Source organism: Podarcis erhardii (genome assembly GCF_964252035.2).
Source record: "Podarcis erhardii genome assembly, chromosome: 14".
NCBI classification, from domain to species: domain Eukaryota; kingdom Metazoa; phylum Chordata; class Lepidosauria; order Squamata; family Lacertidae; genus Podarcis; species Podarcis erhardii.
Window position 1 is genome coordinate 14,389,815 of NC_138503.1, and position 21,243 is coordinate 14,411,057.

The window sequence follows — 21,243 nt, forward strand, 5'->3', positions numbered from 1 at the left end:
TGAGTCTTCGCTTTTACAGTATCAAATAGTGATTTGTTCTGGTCGATTGTATCCATGATTCTATATTGGCAAATTTTTGCTACTCTGTATGCTACATAGTGTGGAGGTGGATGATTTGGTGTTCTGCCACTGTGTCTAGTTTTCCATAATTAAAGGTCTGGCAGGAGCCTGCAGCTTTCTTGGTAAATAACAAACCCTCACATTTGGAAACTGGTTGTACCATAATAACCATGTTGCTGGGGATAGTGCCTCAAGACATTCAATTAACATAAGGGGCTGCCTTATGCTGTGTCTGGCCACTGCTCCATCTAGGCTAATATTGTCCGCTCTGACTGGCAGCAGCTGAGGTCTTTCCCAGTTCTACCACCTGAGGTGCTTTAACTGCAGATGCCAGGAACTGAATCCAGAGCCTTCTGAACACAAAACAGGTATTCTGCCACTTTACTATAGGCCCTCCCAATAGTTTCACTAGTGCTAAGGAATTTGGCCTTAACCAATCTCCTATGTCCCTATCACACCTAATCCTGTCCCACTCTAGTCTCTCGAAATTATCTCCAGAAAATACCCTTACCCCCAAAATCAGGCTCAAATCCCTCTTCCCCTTTCTACAAAAATACCTCACTCAAACCCCTTCACTGTCCTTTCCTTAAAAATGTTTCTTCTCTCTGACTCACACCCTTCACCTTCTGCATGATTCACTCTCACACAAATCCTGTAGCTCTTCCCTACGCCCCTCGCGCTTTCACTTGCTCTGTAACTTTCTTCAAAACTAAGAAGAAGAAAAGACTGAATCTAAATTCAGCTCTGCTGTCAGTGATTTATTACGGGCAGTTGGCACTGCGCTGTACCTTATAGAATATCGCTTTCTTCCCCACAAAACAGCTCCAGCTGTTTTCCCATAATTTACTTACAAAAAACAAAAAAAAAGTTTGCTTTCTCAGGCTGAAGAAAAAGCATACTTGGTATTAGAAACACCTTTGGATATTTTGCAGGGTGGGGGACTAATGGTTCCTCATCATCCTGGAAAAAAGCGGCAAGTGCTGCAGGGTTCTGTCCTGGGCCCATTGTTGTTCAATGTATTTCTGAATAATTTGGGTGAAGGAATCGAATGGATTCCCTTGGGAGGTGGTAGACTTTCTTTCCTTGGAGGTTTTTAAAAAGAGGTTGGGTGGCTGTCTGTTATGTATGATCTAGCCGAGATTCCTGCACTGCAAGGGTTTGTACTAGGTGATCCTTTGGATTCCTTCCAACTCTACAATTCTACGATTTTATGATTCTACATAAGCCCGATTGAACTCATCAGGACTAAGGCTGCAATTCTACACCCACTTTCCTGGGGTTTCATTCAACAGGACTTCTGAGTAGATATGATTAAGATAATAAAATGCACCACATGAAAGTGGTCTCTCCACCGGTTTGTGTTGCTCTATGTATTTATTTTTGTGCGGAACCTGAATAAAGGGATTTACTGGACTAAGCAGTAAATGTTGGCGGGCTTAGAATTTCCAACATCTCTAAGCAGTGGCCAAGCTAGCTGGAGCTGATAGAAGTTTGAGTCCAACAAGACTTTAGGTCAGCTACACCTGAAATAGAGGGGTAGGGCAGATTGCTTTTGAAGACCGGGTAAAAGAAATACACTAGGCTACAGCAGCCAGAACACACATGGAGATCCTTAGCAAAGCAGAGCAGTAAAAATGCTCTCTGTTATTGATATTCAGTTGCCATATTAAAAGAGGCAAAAGGGGGCACACTTACACTATATGAAGAAACTGGTTCGTTTGGTCTGGTTGGCCTAAAGAACCATGCGAAATGTTGTTTTTCAAGACTGCTAAACATACTTGACCTAGCTGCTTCCTAAAATGTTGAATTCCTAGGGATGCTTTACATTTGTAGTGCAAAGGATTTGATCAACCTTTCCACCAATGCTAATTAAACTAGGGCTTTCATCTCAATCCTAAGGGTGGAAGGATCAGTCAATTTTGGTTCTTTCAGTTTCTCATTTCCCCCAATCTTACATTTTGTTCTCCACATTTCTGCAGCAGTTTACATTTTAAAAAATCCTTATGAAAATTCACCAGCTTTTTAGTGGAAACTTCTCCTAATGAACAATTTTTTAATGCAGTTTTGACTAATGGGCACATTTTAGCTAGCAATTTCCCCTAACGTCTCTGCATATTATTTTCTATGGTATATGGATTTTTATATATATTTTCCCCTAATATATCAGGTTTGTAACACTGGCGGGCTGGAAAACTGCATCACAATGTTTGGATAAGTGCAAATGTTAAACGGTGGCTGTGTTTTGGTTCTTATATTGTTTCAGATAGTGTGGATTTGATAAATTTGGCTTTAAATGAAAACTGAACTGAAATTCTCCCCCATCGCTATGAGTCAATCCCATATGTGCTTACTTTAAAGAAGTTCTACTAAATGTATTTGTGCTCTCTCCAAAGTTTGTCTGCATAGAATTGCAGCCTGGGCACATATACAGTCACCCTCTTAATGTTATGATAAAAATACTGATGCACAGAGTGCTTGATACACTGGGACCATATAACCAGCTGAGTTCTAGAGGACAGGCTCTAGTGAATACAGGGCAGAAGTCCTAGGAGTGGATTCACAGGGTCCATCCACATTTTCATTTGTTCTGTGCAGTCCTGTGTAGCATTTTTTGTTGTTGTCCCAGGGCTTTCCCCAGGAAAACCCGTTTTACTGCTGAATTGGAAGAAACGTCAATCTGCAGAAAACTCAAAGAAAAATTTGTCCCTCTTCTGAGCTAGTCCTAAAATACCTCCTGGATGGGATTTTGCATGCTTTCTACCTCCTTTCCTTCTCCTCCAGCAGGGTAACTTTTTCAGTTTTCTCCAGCTTCAAGCAGCACACTCCCGGTTTTCTCTGTGCGTTTAATTTTTTTAAATGTCTTTTATTTTCCCCGTTTAGCTCACATATAAAAATTGTGATTGAATGATGTATGTGCAAAACATATGTGTGTTTCTGCTTGTTTCTTTTTATTGTAGTAAGTAATAAATAATATGTATTGGAAAGCTGGTGGCCTCTTTGGTATATGATGAATTGGTTGGCATCCATCTGTCTTGGGACACAATGGATGAATGTGCCTTTGTGGGTGAACTCAAACTGTTGAAGGTTACAGTGCCTGCTGTGGCTGCAGAGATTGATATGGGAGAGACATGCTTTGCTGCATGTTTTGTTGAATGATTTTCTGATTATCTGAATTTCTGACGATCTAGTTTTCTGATTATCTGAAATTCTGGTTTTTTGATTCTCTGGGTTTCTAATTCTCTGATTCCCTGCATTTCTGATTCTTTAAATTCTCTGACTCTCTGCCCCGGTGGGTGGAGCTGAAAGTGGAGGAGACACAAAAAACAAACCTATTGATTATAGGTAGAACGAGCAGGAAAACACAGGGTTTCATGGTTCTTTCCTCTACTAAAATTCAAGGCAAAAATCACAGCCCTGAACCAAATTGAAAATGGGGTGAAGAGGTATGGACTTAAGGGAAAGTAAGGCTGGGTCCATAGACAGGCTAAGCTCTCAAATACATTGTAAAAATGCTAGCTGAGGCCAGCTATTTATTATGTCCTGATCTGCACCTACAGTGGCCACCATAATATAAAAGCCTGCTGTGTCAATCCATCAAACAGTTCTGTTTCTCTCACCCTGAAGACTCTAGATTCAGGTAGGTAGCCGTGTTGGTCTGACGCAGTCGAAGTAAATAATTTTTTTTAAAAAATGTCCAGTAGCACCTTAGAGACCAACTAAGTTTGTTCTGGGTATAAGCTTTCGTGTGCATGCACACTTCTTCAGATACCTGAAGACTCTGCAGCTGTAGAAATTTGGCAAGTTTATAATGTATTTGTGTCTAGGTATTTAAAGATTTAATCGCAAGATTTAATGTGTTACCATCTGCAGTTTTGCAAGACATATTTTCAAAAACCCCATACTCTGAAAGATACTGCCTTTGTGGCACAAAACAGGTTGAATCCATCACATGTTTTATTTTATTGCTCATCTTATGCAAAAATCTCCCTTATTGAAGGGTGTCCTATTTGCTGAACAATTGTAGTAATGACTGCATTGTGGAGAATGTGGCAAGATTTTTGAGTGATGCCATGAAATTATGTCACCATAGGTCCTAAGAGCCATTTTCGTACCTCACAATGTCTGGACAGTTTTATCCTAAAGTATCTCCTACTATGTTTCATTAGCTGTGTTGTGTTCTGATTCACGTGTACATTGCACTTTTTCTATGCCAATAAAGGCCATTGATTGGTTGATTGGTATTTGTGTCACTGGAATAGTTTAGATGTTTGAATGGCCGAGAAAACGTTTAAAAGTCTGATTCCCCTCAACAATGCATTTAATAAGGCTGGAACCGCACAGGGAACTTGCAAAGGTGGGTGCATGACTTTATTATAATTGTAAAGTTTCTTCATAGAATTAAAAAGAAAATGCCTTAGAACCAATGCAAATTATTACGCACAATAGTACTGCTGAATAGGAATTCTAGAAAGTATTTTACAGTATAATGGTTAGCAGGTATCAGCAAAATTTTGGTTATCACCAACCTTCCGTGTTAGGTAGGGCATCCCCATCTCAAAGTGAGGCTCAACCCCAACCTTTTTGCCAGCACCAGTTTAATTTCTTCCCCTGCCCACCCCACTGGCAAAGGAGGATGTGAGGGCCAGGAAAAAAGAAAGGCTTCCCTCTCACTCTTCCTTCATGCAGAGAGAACACTGACTTAAATAACAGGGTATGTAAAACTTAAATTAACAGAAATATCATTGTGAAAATCAGGAATCAAATGGCTGGCCCGTAGCCACTCCAAAGAAATAACAAGGTTAAGGAACAGTGAAGTAGAGGGAGAAGCAGGTATGAAAAAGGTGTAATACAAACAAAATGGTTAATGCTATATCTAGGATGTGAAAAATATTAGAGTTGGCTTTTGCCCCTGAAAAAGTCAGTGTTAAGCATTTATCACAAGACAACATAAAAAAAACCAAGTCAAGAAACGGAGTAACAGCACATTATAATGCAACCAAATTCAAACTTTTAGTGAAGCAAAGTGAAGCACAACTGGTGCTGAGAACAATATTCATAACATATTTCCTTTTTCAAACATATAAAAAGCAGGAGAAGGGAGTGTGGCCTTCCTCCTGCTTTCTGACCGCTTGTCAACTTTTGATACCATTGACAGGCTCCAGGGAATGGAACGTGGGGGCACTGTTTTACAGTGGTTGCAATCCTACCTTTGGGATTGGGACCAGAGAATAGTGCAGAGACTTTATGACTTCTTGTGGCTATGTTATGGTATGCTCTAGAGCAGGCATGGCCCCCTGTTTCGGGACTACAACTCCCATCATCCCTAACAGGGGCCAGTGGTCAGGGATGATGGGAATTGTAGTCCCCAAACAGCTGGTGGGCCAAGTTTGGCCATGCCTGCTCTAGGGCAACATTTTATCGCCAATATCTATATGAAGCCTCTGAGAGTGGTCATTAGTAGGTTTGGGGCATGGCGCCACCAGTATGCCAATGACACTCTGCTCTATTTCTCCTTAACATCTGAATCAGGAGAGATAGTCAGGTCCCTGAGGATGCAGTTGTGAGACAGATGAGGAAAAAGAAGCTGAGCTTGACTACTGGCAAAATGGAGGCACTGTGGGTGAGCAGTTCCCGTGTCTAAGCAATTGATCAGTTGCCTAGCCCAATAGGGGTGGCACTCCACCTGAAGGCTCAGGTTTGCCATCTGGGGGTGCTCTGTCATTGAAGGCTCAGGTAGTATCAGTTGCTAGAATTGCCTTTTACCAACTGCAGTTGGTACAACACCTATGACCATTCCTGGACCAGGAAAGCTTTGCACTGTAGTTCATACCCTGGTTAGTTCAAGACTGAATTACTGCACTGCACTCTATGTGGGGTTTCCCTTCCACACTTGAACAGCACCCATCCTACAATAAACATCCATCTTGATACACCCTAACTCTAGCTTATAACAGAAGGAGAGTTAGTGTGGTGAGTGTCAGACTAGGATCTGGAAGATCAGGGTTCAAATTCAAACTCAGCCATGAAAATCAGTGAATGTTCTTGAGGAACAGCAGAGGCACCCCCAATCTGTTTTTATACAGAATGGGGAAGAAAAACTAAGGGTGTATGTAGCAATGAGATACATGAGCTCCACCCATGAAAGCCAACCCCCCTCACACAATCCTTAGCAGCTATTTGTCCGCAGGTATTGAAATTCACAAACTATAAGAAAGATTTCACAATCAAAGAAAATCAATGGATTGAATCAGGCAGAAAGGAAACAGAAAACAGAAAGAAATCAATGAAACCATCTAAGCATTTTGTCTTGTCTTTTGAGCCAGTAACGTTTTGCACCAATGTCCCATTTAAAAATCTTTCTCCCTTCATTCTACTAACCTGAATGATGTATGAAACTTCTCAAAAATGCTTCCTATGTGCATGCACATCTGCCCTTATACATTAGGCCATGTATATTTTGCAAACGGACAGAGCCGGATTTAGGGCGGTGTGGGTGGTTCTGCCACACAGGGTGTAGAGCTGAGGAGGCGCAAAATAGTAGTACTGTAGTAGTAAAAATAAAAATAAAGTCTATATTTATATTGGTACCTACTGAGGGATGGGGGTGGCGCTGTGGGTTAAACCACAGAGCCTAGGGCTTGCCGATCAGAAGGTCGGTGGTTCGAATCCCCGCAATGGGGTGAATTCCCATTGTTCGATCCCAGCTCCTGCCAACCTAGCAGTTTGAAAGCACGAAGTGCAAGTAGATAAATAGGTATCGTTCCGGTGAGAAGCGTTTCCGTGCGCTGCTCTGGTTCGCCAGAAGGGGCTTAGTCATGCTGGCCACATGACCCGGAAGCTGTACTCCGGCTCCCTCGGCCAATAAAGCGAGATGAGTGCCGCAACCCCAGAGTCGTCTGCGGCTGGACCTAATGGTCAGGGGTCCCTATACCTTTACCTTTACCGAGAGGATCCATAAAAAGCAACCATTTCATAATGAATGATTGTGAAAATAAGAACTATTTAGAGAGCACACCAAATTTTGTCACGGTGTTTTTATATTTTGTTGGAAGCCACCCAGAGTGGCTGGAACAACACAGTCAGGTGAGCAGAGTACTCTTCTTCTTCTTCTCACTCCATGCACCATACTACCAAAGTCTACCCCTGAACAAGAGAAGAACCACTCAAGTGTGCTCCCCGACCAGCTTGTTCACATGTCTAGGTATAAAATACTTGTACATACATGTTGCTGTTAGTATTAAATTAAAATGTGAGAACTTGCACAGATGTTTATATGACAGCTCTTTGACCAGTTGGCCACAATGGCTTATGAACGTGTAGATAGGATATGTGATCTGGAGACTCATACAGGTGATGTCCTAAGGTACTTCTACTGGAAATAGAATGGGACATGGCTAAGGTTGTGGTTATTTTCTTTGCCTGGCCATGGTAAGGGTAAAGGTAAAGGACCCCTGGACGGTTAAGGCAGCTATGGGGTTGTGGCACTCATCTTGCTTTTCAGGCCAAGAGACCTGGCATTCGTCCACAGACAGCTTTCCGGGTCATGTGGCCAGAATGACTAAACTGCTACTGGTGCAATGGAACACCATGACAGAAGCCAGAGTGCATGGAAACGTTGTTTACCTTCCTGCCGCAGCGGTACCTATTTATCTACTTGCACTGGTGTGCTTTCAAATTGCTAGGTTAGCAGAAGCTGGGACGGAGCAATGGGAGCTCACCCCGTCGCATGGATTTGAACCACTGACCTTCCGATCAGCAAGCCCAAGAGGCTCAGTGGTTTAGACCACAGCCTCAGCCGTACAGAGAAGACAACAGATATGTTACAAATGGGACAAATGTTTTATACATGGCTATGATGATCCAGATTTATTGTGGCTACACTGTTTGAGCTATAGTCCTATCAACTTCATGTCCCTGCTTGTGAGTTTCCAAAGCCAGCTGGAAACAGAATGTTGGACTACAAAACCACTGAGTCTGCTAAAGCCCAGAGATCCTAATGTTACATTTGCAGTTTGAGCAGTTTGCTTGTGGCCATATCATAGAAGATGATTGCATTGGCCCCTGCCAATGCAACCCCTACCTCTTAGTTAGCAAAAGGCTGAATTGTGTTCTCCTTAGGCACCCATTTGTCTGTGAACTGTAAAGAAAGATGAAACTTGGAAAGTCTAGTTAGGAAAATGTTGTAATTGCTCAACTGTAACAATTAGTGTTGTTTACTTTCTTTCCTCTGTCTGTATTTTGCTAAGCAATGTGATTAGATACCAAACAAAAAGAAATGATCCTGGAGGAATGAATGATAGAGCCAAAGTAACTTGAAACTTGTTTTTTCTCAGCACTGCAGTCATGCAAACTTACTTATGCAACATTATACTGTGCACAACAAATGCTGCTTCCTTCCCCCACCATCAAATATAATAGATACATTTTAAGACCCCTAGTCCTGCTTTCAGAGCACTTACATTAAATGACTGAAGTATTTTATAGTTGGAACAGTGTTTCAGTTTAAAGACTGGAGTCTGGTGAGCTCAACCCTTCCAAAGAAATCTTCATGTCAAGAATAAAAACCAACTAACAAATCTCTAATGTATTTTACATAGAGAAGTTGGAAGTTACTGTCCGGGGAGACGGTGGGGGCGGACTATGACTTATCTAATCCAGTAACTCATCTTAAGCAAGATAAGCTAGAACTTCAAAGACCAGGATAATGGTAGAGCAGAGAATGGTATATATCAGATGGAAGAAGTGAAAACTCATAGAAATTATAAATTCTTCTTCTTTAATCCTGTTTTAAAATAATTACCTAATATGGTTGTTGTTGTTTTAAAAAACACCAAGTAGAAGTATGATCACAAAGAAAAGAAAGTTGTTATTTTATTGTAAGAGAAAATTTAAAACTCCCAAGATAAGAAAAGTTAAAATTATGAGATCTGTAACTTATTAGGCACTTAGGATTGCTTCAGATGGGACATTCATTGAATGTACCTCTACTATATAGGCTTTTTATGACACAAGGTACTTACAAACATGTTTGGCACTGATACATGCTATAGGGAGCTCCTGATGGGCTGCAGTTCCCTGCTGCACATACCCATATTGTGAGATTCTTGCTTAAATGTCTTGGCTTATGAACTGCCTGCTCCATCCTAAAAGGTAAAGGTAAAGGACCCCTGACAGTTAAGTCCAGTCATGGATGACTCTGGGATTGCGGCGCTCATCTCGCTTTACTGGCCGAGGAAGCCGACATTTGTCCGCAGACAGTTTTTCTGGGCCATGTGGCCAGCATGACTAAGCTCCATCCTAGGCAGCCACAAAGGTCTGCAATTGCTCCAAGCAATTGGCCAGAAGAAGACATAAGTAAAATAAGACCAAAGTGACCCTTCCTCGGCAAGTAAAAATACGTTAAATAAATCCCTGTACAAATTAGTTACATTGGAATCAGCCACTGGACTTATTGACCTCCAAAATGCCTTTAAGTAAGCAGCTACAGTGCATTAACTAAGTAGTAGATTGCAGCCTGAATGAATTACCGTATTTTTCGCCCCATAGGACGCACCGCCCCATAGGACGCACCTAGTTTTTTTGGGGGGGGAAATAAAGAAAAAAATATTATTCCCCCCCCCTCCAGGCGCGGGGCTGGTGCGGGGAAAGCCCGAGCTTCCCCCAATCCCAGCCCCGAGAACAGCCTGCTATCCGCAAGCCTAGGGAGGCCAGCAGTAAGTCGCGCCGGTCTCCCCAGGCTTCGGAATGCAGGCAGCTCGCCCCAGGACAGCAGGCAGCTCTGCGCAGCCATTGGGAGGCGGGCGCGACTTCGCGCCCCGCTCCGGATGGCTGCGCAGAGCTGCGCTCGCCCTGGGACTGCAGGCAGCTCTGCGCAGCCATTGGGAGGTGGGCGCGGCTTCGCGCCCCGCTCTGGATGGCTGCGCAGAGCTGCGCTCGCCCCGGGACTGCAGGCAGCTCTGCGTTCGCCCCATAGGACGCACACACATTTCCCCTTCATTTTTGGAGGGGAAAAAGTGCGTCCTATAAGGCGAAAAATACGGTAATCAGCTAACAGAGAAAAGTGAACAAACTTAAGAACCATAACATTATTCACAGACCTAAACACCAACACAAAAATTTGCTTGAGTCACAATTTAAAGCTTTTTCATTTGAGAAATATAGTCTAGTAATGTATTCGGAAGCTTTTTAGCACCTAAAACACTTACTTACAGGGCTGGCAATATTTTATTCCGTGCCAAAAGCAGGCTTTACATTATAGGGAGCCATTTCAGTTTTTATCCCTCCACAATTCTTTTTAAAAATCAGTGCCAAGCTGCAAGCCAGAGTGGAGAGAAGCTGCTTAATCCTTTTCCATTATGGAAATTTTTCAGTTCAAAATCTCCCTTTCCATGCTGATTTTTCACCATGCAGGGTAAACTACTTGGACTTCTGTGATATATAAACAAATGCCCTTTTTAACATATTTAGAATACTTTTCTTTAACAGCATTAATTAATATTGGTGTAGCAATGTTTAAACAAACATGCAAACACACACACACACAGACAGACAGACAGACAGACAGTACTGTAAAGTGGGGGTTTTGGCCCTAAGAACCTTTTTGGGGGATCATAGAATGTGTGTCATACAGGTGTCTCTGAATGAGTTCTGGATGCCAAATGCTTCTTCAGTGGGAAGAGGGACCAAGGGGTATAAGAATCATATCCAAAGAATTTTATTTTACATAGTCGCTTTCATAATTTTAAAACCATGTAAACATACAGTCGGGACGTGGGTGGCGCTGTGGGTTAAACCACAGAGCCTAGGACTTGCCGATCAGAAGGTCGGCGGTTCGAATCCCAGCGACGGGGTGAGCTCCCGTTGCTCGGTCCCTGCTCCTGCCAACCTAGCAGTTCGAAAGCACATCAAAGTGCAAGTAGATAAATAGGTATCACTCCAGCGGGAAGGTAAACGGCATTTCCGTGTGCTGCTCTGGTTCACCAAAAGCGGCTTAGTCATGCTGGCATGTATGCTGGCTCCCTCAGCCAATAAACAAGATGAGCGCCGCAACCCCAGAGTCGGTCACAACTGGACCTAATGGTCATTGGTCCCTTTACCTTTTTAAACATACAGTAGCACCTTGGCTTATGTTACCCTCAGGTAATGTAACTTTTGGGTTGCGAAAGCAGCAAACCTGGAAGTGTTTCGCCCCGCACACATGCGCAGAAGCGGTCCCTCTGGTTGTGGAAACCTTGGGATCCGACCGGAGATCTGGTCCGCGACTGGATTTACCACTGTCTTGCCATTCTCGTGTATCCATATTTCATTTGTGAGCCTAAAAGATAATGTGTGGTGCTCACTGCCCTTCTCCAATAAACTTTGTCTCTTTGTCCCCTACAATATAATCTTCTGGTGCAGGATCAGCAGTCATCTAGGATGGCTCTCATAAGGGGTCTTGTGTGGGTGCCATCTTGAAGGTCATAGCCCCAGCTTGGAGGGGGTAAAGTTGTAGGTGGGGCCTTCCTAGAAGGGTCCTATGTCAGAATTGGCCCCTGATGCCCATGAACTCATTTTTTATAGTTAAAGCTATGGTTTTCCCAGTAGTGATGTATGGAAGTGAGAGCTGGACCATAAAGAAGGCTGATCGCCGAAGAATTGATGCTTTTGAATTATGGTGCTGGAGGAGACTCTTGAGAGTCCCATGGACTGCAAGAAGATCAAACCTCTCCATTCTTAAGGAAATCAGCCCTGAGTGCTCACTCAGGAAGGACAGATTGTGAAGCTGAGGCTCCAATACTTTGGCCACCTCATGAGAAGAGAAGACTCCCTGGAAAAGACCCTGATGTTGGGAAAGGAGAATGGGATGACAGAGGACGAGATGGCTGAACAGTGTTCTCAAAGCTACCAGCATGAGTTTGAACAAACTGTGGGAGGCAGTGGAAGACAGGAGTGCCTGGCGTGCTCTGGTCCATGCGGTCACGAAGAGTCGAACATGACTAAACAACTAAACAACAACAACAAGCTGGTGGGCTGGAGAGGGAATATTGGCTAGCAGCTTGGCCGCCAAAACACATGACCTTTGCCTTGTGACATGTCAACCCTTCTTGTGACTCTAATGGGAATGATGTTGCAGCCTTGTCTTCCCCAACACTACCTGGTGTGTTATTGGCTCCTGGGCACATAAAATGCAAAATCATTTTCTGAGGAGAGCTGTGTGGGTGAAAAACTGTTGGGAACGGTGATTTTGAGGCAAAAAGGAACCTGAAAGGAGAAGGGTTATTGCACTGTCACTCAGCTAATTCTTCCTTTGCTCAAACCAAGCCAATTTTGGTATTTTGTTCCTTAAAAAAAGCAATAACCATAGAAGACAATGCACACTGCTTCATGCAATATATATCCCAAGCTCCAAAGTCACAGAGTTTAATTTAATGCGACAGAGAATAAAGTCTCTGTTTATGAGGAAATAGTTGTGGAATTCAACATTTGCAATCCACATGTAGTTCTAAAATATATATATTTGAGGGATTGTGACAGCATAATGAAAAGTAATAAAAGATAAACTAATGATTGTCCTTGCTGTTTACTTCAACTGAAAAACACAAAAGCCTCATTCTGTCATGAGAAAACCAAATAGGGCATTTCAAATGCTATTGTTATCAAACAGCTGATATATAAAATACTGTTGCATAGCAGGCAGGAATTGTCTCTCCAACTTAAAATGTTAAATATGTCAGCAACTTATTAACAGCAAGCACAACCCTTGGCAAATTTTGATCAAGAAATGCATTGACACAATAACCTTATAGGTGTCATTTTATATTTTAAAAACAACTCCACAGCTTCCCATGGAATTTATGGCCTGCCTTGGGGCGTATAATAATAAGTAATAAATAATAAGAATAAGAATAAGAATAATTTATACTCCACCCATCTGGCTGGGTTTCCCCAGCCACTCTGGGCGGCTTCCAACAGAATATTAAAATACAATAATCTATTAAACATTAAAAGCTTCCCTAAATAGGGCTGCCTTTAGATGTCTTCTAAAAGTCTGGTTGTTGTTTTTCTCTTTGACATCTGGTGGGAGGGCATTCTACAGGGCAGGTGCCACTACCAAGAAGGCCCTCTGCCTGGTTCCCTGTAACTTCTATGCTCATTGGACAGGTAGGGTAAAAGGCAGAGAGGTGGAACCAGAACCAATGTCAGGCAGAGCCAGTTAGTTCTAGTTTTGTCCCCATCCTTCTCCCATCTGTGTTTTACAAAGGCAAAACAGACTGTGGAGGAGTAAAAGGAATCTAACAGCCAGGTCTACCCTCTGGGCTACTTGTATGTTGGAAGGCAGGCAGGTGGAGGCTAGCTGAGGGCAGACTGAGGTTGGTGGGGCAGTGCCCCACTGGACCAAAAGGACCAGCTTTCACTATTTGTAACTTTGTATAAGGCTGAGATGCACCAGTTCACATTAGCAGCATGCCACTCAAGGATACTGATTTATATAGTACCATAAATGTATGCTCTATAGGGTATCATTAGCAAGGACATATTTCTGCCTCAAGGAGATTACAATACAACCTAACTTTTGAAGATGTGAGATACAACAGAGACAGTAATAGCAAGGGATGAGTGAGGGCAAATGCAGTTATATATACTTTAGTCTGATTTGTTTGGGGAAGCAGACGAAGGGGTTAAACTCTGAGGTCTGATCCAGCTATTTAAAGCAGCCGCATAGAGAGATGGGTACCCCATTCTAAGGACAACGTAGGTGGCGAATAAAATCATTTGCTTTAAATTTTCATCAATATGCCTGATCTATCTCTTACTGCATTCCTGAGCATAATATCTCTGTAGAACATGCTCCCTTTTATCAACATCATATGTCAGACAGAGAAAATGTACCAAGCGCTTGCAGGAAAACTAGAAAGGCAGAGTGAACATTGTGGGTTTCCTAATAGCTTTAAGGTGATGAAAGCTGGTGTTGTCTGAGGTAGCAGCATGTGGTCACCCCTCACCAATTCTATGCCAGTGAAATCAAAGTAGTTAGGAAATGTGAGGCATCGGGAGGTGCCAGATAGCTCCTGACAGCTGGAAGCACGTGTTACCAGGCTGGAGGAAGTTGTTGCTTATGTTCTCAGCATTAATTTACATGTAATTTAATAGACTGCTTTATACTGCTTTTCAGTTTGGAAAGGAACAGATGTTCCCAAACTCTTGCCTCTCAGTGGTTAGTTATGGACTTTTCACGCAAGGGATGTTGGTGCCTGCTTACATGATGAAGAAAAGTTTCCTAATTTCTTTACCTATATAGTCTCTCTTCCATGTAAACCAGGACCTCTTTTTTAGTTACTGCAAAAAAGTATCATATCTTCACTTCAAGTTTTATTAATTTTTAAAGCTGTATTTCCATTTGTGATGAGATGCCCATTTGAACGGAATGCTAATGTTTTGTTCTGTGCTTGCTATGGTGGTTCTCTGGATTACTTAAGCATATATTTCTGCCTACCTTTTGACCTGCTCTTTTCCAGGCAGGGATCCATGCTTTAACACTCCGCGCTCGAGCATTGTTTTTCTTTTTTGCTCTGACTGAACTTTAAAGAGAACAAACAAAATAAAAAAATTCCTTCCAGTAGCACCTTAAAGACCAACTAAGTTAGTTCTTGGTATGAGCTTTCGTGTGCATGCACACTTCTTCAGATACACTGAAACAGAAGTCACCAGACCCTTCTATATAGTGAGAAGGTGGGGAGGGGTATTACTCAGAAGGGTGGTGGGAATGGGTGATTGGCAGATAGCTGTGATGAGCCTGTTGACGACTGCTCATCACAGCTATCTGCCAATCACCCATTCCCACCACCCTTCTGAGTAATACCCCTCCCCACCTTCTCACTATATAGAAGGGTCTGGTGACTTCTGTTTCAGTGTATCTGAAGAAGTGTGCATGCACACGAAAGCTCATACCAAGAACTAACTTAGTTGGTCTTTAAGGTGCTACTGGAAGGAATTTTTTTATTTTGTTTTGACTATGGCAGACCAACACGGCTACCTATCTGTAACTTTAAAGAGAAGGTTTTCACGAGGAAAACTCTGGAGCAAGAAGGGGGGGGGGGCGCTCAGACACAGAGTTTTAAATCCCTCCCCATGCCTGGAAAGAGCGGAGGAAACTTAAGAGTGGATAAGCCCTTCATCATCATCACTGAATAGTGTTAAACTGAACATCTATTCCCACTGTTTTGCATTTTTGGTCCTTCACACTCTCTCTCTCTCTCTCTCTCTCTCTCCGATATCATTAAATTTGTTGAGAATACAGTATATCCTACCAGACTAATCAAGTTGCTAGCTCAATGGATTATGGGTGTGCTGTGGGCATTTTATCTTGAGTCTGGCAAAGCAATTTGGTTAGCAAACTGGTATTTGATTGGCAAACTGGCTAAATGTGGGCTAAATGATGATAATATTTTTCTTATTAATTAAGCTGCCTACACACATGCCCCTAGTTGATGTAGAATAATAAAATAGTTAGGGGGGGAAGTTACAAAACAGCACAAACTGTAACTTGTCTATACCACCAGGTGAATTTAGAACTGGTTGGTAAATCATAAAGGGATGTTCATCAATAGCTCCTCAACAAATGGGAGTGTGCTTTCAAGTCAGATGCTGCAGGACTCTATCCTGAGACTGGTACATGATTATGAATGACTTAAATGAAGGGATGGAGGGAAGTCTCATCAAAATTACAGGTTACACCAAACTGTGAGGGTTAACTAACACTTCAGAAGACTGGGTGGGGGTGGAATTAAAAAAAACAACACCACCTTGTGTAACTGTGAAAACTCGGCTGGGAAACTAACAAAATAAAATTCAACGGAGACAAATGCAAAGTACATAATTTAAGAAAAAGAAAGACAAAAGAAAAGCCAAATCCAAAGCACAGGGTGAAGGATACCTGACGTGTCAGTAGTACATGTAAAAAGTGTTACAAAAAAAAAAAAAAAATCAACAAAAAAATCCCAACACTCCCCCAGTCAAATAATAATAAAAAACCCAAACAAGTGAAATGACAATAAACATAATAAAATTTGCTCCAAACCTCACATTATTAGAAGCACAAATATGCCCACAGCAATAAATCATTAGCAGGAAAAATTTGCTCAGACTTTTAAAGATGTCTTTTTTTTGGGGGGGGGGAGATAATGATTTACTTCTATAGAGAATGGATTCCAAAACCTTGGGCAACAGAAAATGAGTCTCTGCTCCTTTCTCAATGTGTTCTGATCTCTGTAACTGAAGGAACTTTGACTAGGAAATCTTCTCACCTATAAGGGGAGGGCGGGGAAGGTTCATGCAAAGCTTTTAATAATTGTGCCATTGTTCAGCACCATGAGTGAAGCACCAATCTAGCAACACCTGCATTGGCTGCAAATATTCTTCCTAAATGCTTTTTGTAAACTGCTTTGAGCTTTTTTTCTACAAGCAAGTAGTCTTTCCTTTTTATGAAAGAAATAATAAATAAATAAATAAGCATTGTTTCCTTCACTATCAACCTGCCTGTGTGTTAAGATTGCCAAGGAAGGCCCTTTGTGATGAGATCTGTAGTGTGGTGACATGGAAGAGAGCCTTCTCTGAATTGATGCTCTGTTTGTGGAATATGTCTGGTGATACACTTCTTGGCTTTCATTTCCAGCTGAATGGTTAAGATAAAGGCACTTCTATATTTGCTGGTATTAATTTCTTATCTGATTTTGTTTTACACAAGCACTGTCTGACCAATTTCATTGTTATGGGTTTAAAGCATTTTATTGTACAGCGTTTTCAATGAAGGCTGTGCTATAGATATATACACGGGGTAGAAAATTAACAGATTATTTTTGCTAATATAGCACAGAAAGGGCTTACAGACAGTTGCTATTTTCAAGTGGAATTCAATCACATACCAGCAAATTCAGGTTATGCAATTACAGATGATTGGGGGGTACATTTCTAGATGATTTGGTGACATATATACAAACACACACACACACACACACACACACTTTCAGCTGACAAATGAAACTGCATTCTAGTAATTCTTCATATTCAATAAATCAATTAATCAGCACATTCAGCTCATCATTACAACATGCATCTGGTAATGTTAATAAAGCCCTTTGGAAATTATTCATATAGAAAACAACACTGATCTTCATAATGTGTACTTCCTCGATTGCCTATTATTGAATTTTAAAACATGAAAAGCAAACATAAAAAATGTAGAGATTTGATTTGGCTTGTATCATCTTTAAAGGTCATCTGAACTCAAAAAACAAGCACTCCCAACCTTCATTAATTAGAAACACAAGTTAGCTGTAGCCCATCCAAGTCCTTTCTTTCCCAACTCAAATTCAGAGCAAGAGCCACTGCAATAGTCTGTTTTTTGAACTGTGTGTACATGGACTCCATGTTCCTCACACAACCCTTTATTTTGTCATTGGCAGTTTATAGACCCCGCAGCAAATCTTTTTGGCTCCCTTAAATATTTAATTTCAATAGTCAGATTAAATGCACCTTTGAAAGCACAAATGAATGGGTCTTCACCATATGGTGAAGGGCGTTTGGAGAGTGGTATCACTAGGGTGTCCTTTGTACTGTTGTTGGCTAGAATATAATTGTCTGTTTATTACTGATTATTAAAAGACACATGAGACCAGTACCCTGCTGAAGCTAAGCAGCTGTGGGTCTGCTCAGTGCCTGGGTGTGTGACTGATTGGGAACCACAATTATGTCACTTTGGGTTCCATGATGGAAAAAAGGTGTTACTGAGTCATTTGAAGTCCAAGAAAACAGTCATGAAGTTGTTATGTGGAGAAGGAGCTCAAGTTTCCCTCTGAAAGTGTGAATGTTCTTGGGAACACTACTGTGAGAGCTGATCTTGAGCTTGTTAAGAAACATGACAAACAGAGAGAGAACGCGGAGAAATAGCTATTGTATTGCAACAGCAATGCTGCTACCCTCATGTGTCAAGTCATGAGCTGGTCATCTTTTGTAAAGCTGATGCTTGCTAATGGTCAGGGATGTTTTACCAGTGGAAAAACCATGGCAAATATACACACATGCACATTAAAAGGGTCCTGGAAGAGGTAGAACTGTCTGGGCGCCCACATGGGGGCTGATGGGTCATAGCACCCCTTCTGAGAGGCAGCACTGGTAGGAACATCACACTTCACTCATGTCAAGGGGTGGCCTTCATGTCAGGGCCAACCCATTCTGGGTTCAACCAGCTGGTTGAAGGCAGCTGTTTACCGAATGCCTTATGCCAAACCAGCTTACATCTGTAATCAAGAAAGTTGTGGCCTAATTTAACCCATCCAATGGCCTCACGTGTCTTATTTTCACTGTCAAACCCGCACTGGCATGTAGCACATCTTATATACCTGGGCCATGCAAGTGATGTCTTTTTACATTGCCTAGCAGGACCTAAGCTGTGGAATTCCTTCCACACATTTTCAACTGATAGTTGGCTATTTCCTGAAAATGTCAAGAACCAAAAAGAAATAATTGCTATTTGGATACTTATTTATATGTATTTTAAAGCATAATTTAAAACCCTTCCCAATGTGTTTCTGTACTGCTATTTGCACACTGTCAGAACACTTCCACAGAAAACAACACAGGAGTAACTAAAGAATAAATAAGATAATGAGGGACTTCTCAGGCTGGGATGCTGAACTAGCTACAAGGTGTGGCTTTGGGAAGATGCCAGCCTACTGCTTGAAACAGCATGCTTGGTCAACTTGGGGCCAGATTTATGAATGAAGAAGTGGCCTGGTCTATTGTTTCAATTGCTAGACCAACATACTTATTTACAAACACATCTACTCATAAGAACGTTCTCCAGCTTTCCTTGCCTCCTCTGACAGCTCTATCTCTGCAAAAGAACTTAAAGAAAATATTGCCAACTTCCCATATGAGCCCCTCACAAGCCTACGCTGGAAAACGTGGTGCAAAAGGAAGTCTACATGCGCCCTAAGTCATGCCATAATACGATATATACCATTCAAATGGTGGAAAGTCAATGGCAGTAGCACGTGGCTTCCAGCAGAACAGCAAAAACTGGATAGTGCCAGGAGCTCCCAGTCTTCCAAACCTGAGGTCCCAATCCAACAAGAGCCACTCTACATGTACCCCTGGAGACGTGATACAAGTCCTCCATCCCACTCCTATGCAGCATCCTTGTATGTACACAAGCCCAATTCAGAAGACGATCTGCACTGTATGTAGAAACCCATTTTTACATGTAGGCTTCCTTAACTAGATCAAGAAATATTTTGTAACCAATAAACCATTAATGCAGGAACAACTTCCCAATTATACAAGTAAAATGCATCTGAATGAAAAAGCTCCAATAGTAAATTTTACTTGTTTCTTGTTATGTGACACAGATATATTTTCAGTGCCTGTCAGTTTTCAACAGCCACAAGGGTCAGACAGATACTTTATCTTCTGGTAGTTGCCAAGGTCTGTTTTCTATCATTTACAAGTTCTAAAGTTTGTGCGCTTGCACAGAGATGGCACTGGTAAATTTCTTACAAATTTTGTCAATGTAATCTTGGGGGGGGGGGGGGACAATTATCTGAATCCTGATTAAAACTGATCTAAAGCATTCACTTAGAATGAGAAATGCAAATGCTTCAAAGAGCACAAGAAAAAATATAACCAAAGTTCCAAATTTCTTTATAACACAAAAATATAGTGGCAAATGGATAATTTGTAAATACAGTGGTACCTTGGGTTACATACGCTTCAGGTTACAGATGCTTCAGATTATAGACTCCACTAACCCAGAAGTAGTACCTTGGGTTAAGAACTTTGCTTCAGGATGAGAACAGAAATCGTGCTCTGGCGGTGCAGTGGCAGCAGGAGGCCCCATTAGCTAAAGCGGTGCTTCAGGTTAAGAACAGTTTCAGTTTAAGAACGGACCTCCAGAACGAATTAAGTTCTTAACCCGAGGTACCACTGTACAGGACTAAGTGGTAGTGTGAAAAGTTTGCATGGTCATATATAATGGATATTAGTGTAATTCATATAAGCATGGGAGTTCTTATGTGTGAGCACACTTCAGTGGAGTTTGTAATGGGTTGTATGTACTCTTTGGGTGGAATCCGATGTTATGATGTGTTGAATGTTCCAACTGCAATGTTGTTCCACACACACACACCAATCAAATTTCACGGGGTGCAAGAGCACACAGGAAGGGGGAGGGAAGCCCCATTACATAAGCAGAAGCCCTTATAGAGGGCTTACGATGATTGGTTAATTAGGAGAAACCTGTCCTTTGTTTTTTAAATGAAGAAATTACCGTAGTTAAGAATGCTGACTACATACATGGTTATGTTTAAAAGATTTGATTTTTTTTCCACCCCTGCTTTATCACTTGATCCTATATATTTTTTAAAATACTGTGAAATCAAGAGAAATTGTCTTGTTATGCCACTTCAAAAGCAGATAGCCAAATTACAGACTTCACTGTTATTCCTTGCAGGTATTCTCGAAATAAGAACAGTGGCAATTGGAATAGTGGCAATCAAAGGAGTGGCAAGTGAATACTTTCTAGCCATGAACAAGTCCGGAAAACTCTATGGAAAGGTACTGGCATAATTATTAGCAGCAGATTTTATTTAACAGGCAAATAACATATTTGCTTAGAAAAAAAAGTATGTACCGGTTATATTTTACATAATGCCCCCAATATGTGGGAGCACATTAAAAATTGTGAAGCTGGGTTGCTTTTACAGAATGGTGGAAATTGTTTCCGGGTCCTGTTCTGCCTTGGAATGCAAGCTCAGCTGAAGTCAGCTGAGCTTCCCTGCTTTGGCTCCAGCCTCCCAAATGACATATAAAACAAAGCAAGAGGTAACAGGCTGGTCAACGTCTCCTGCTTAGAGTGCCTTGCCTATGTCTAGATTCCTTTATCTTTCCCTGCTCTTGCCTGATCTGTTCGCCTATTCCTTGCATATACAGTGGTGCCTCGCAAGACGAAAAGAATCCGTTATGCGAGTCTCTTCGTCTTGCGGTTTTTTCGTCTTGCGAAGCAAGCCCATTAGCGGCTTAGCGGCTTAGCGCTATTAGCGGCTTAGCGGCTTAGCGGATCAGCTGATAAGTGGCTTAGCGGATCAGCTGTTAAGCGGCTTAGCGGCTTAGCGGCTCAGGTGTTAAGCGGCTTAGCAGCTTAGTGGATCA

The 21,243-nt window shown here is 41.8% G+C and overlaps 2 protein-coding genes across 5 annotated transcripts in view; one reads left to right on the top strand and one right to left on the bottom strand.

The window, feature by feature from the left end:
- FAM227B (family with sequence similarity 227 member B) overlaps positions 1–21,243 on the bottom strand; it is a 112,653-nt gene that overhangs the window by 64,236 nt on the left and 27,174 nt on the right. The gene's annotated exons all lie outside the window — the stretch shown is intronic.
- The window catches only part of FGF7 (fibroblast growth factor 7), a 58,120-nt gene that overhangs the window by 34,583 nt on the left and 2,294 nt on the right, over positions 1–21,243 (top strand). For all 3 annotated transcript variants that reach the window (XM_081839357.1, XM_081839355.1, XM_081839356.1), the window contains exon 3: positions 20,546–20,649. In XM_081839357.1, the coding sequence (XP_081695483.1) occupies positions 20,546–20,649 (104 nt within the window). The remainder of the gene's footprint in view (positions 1–20,545; positions 20,650–21,243) is intronic.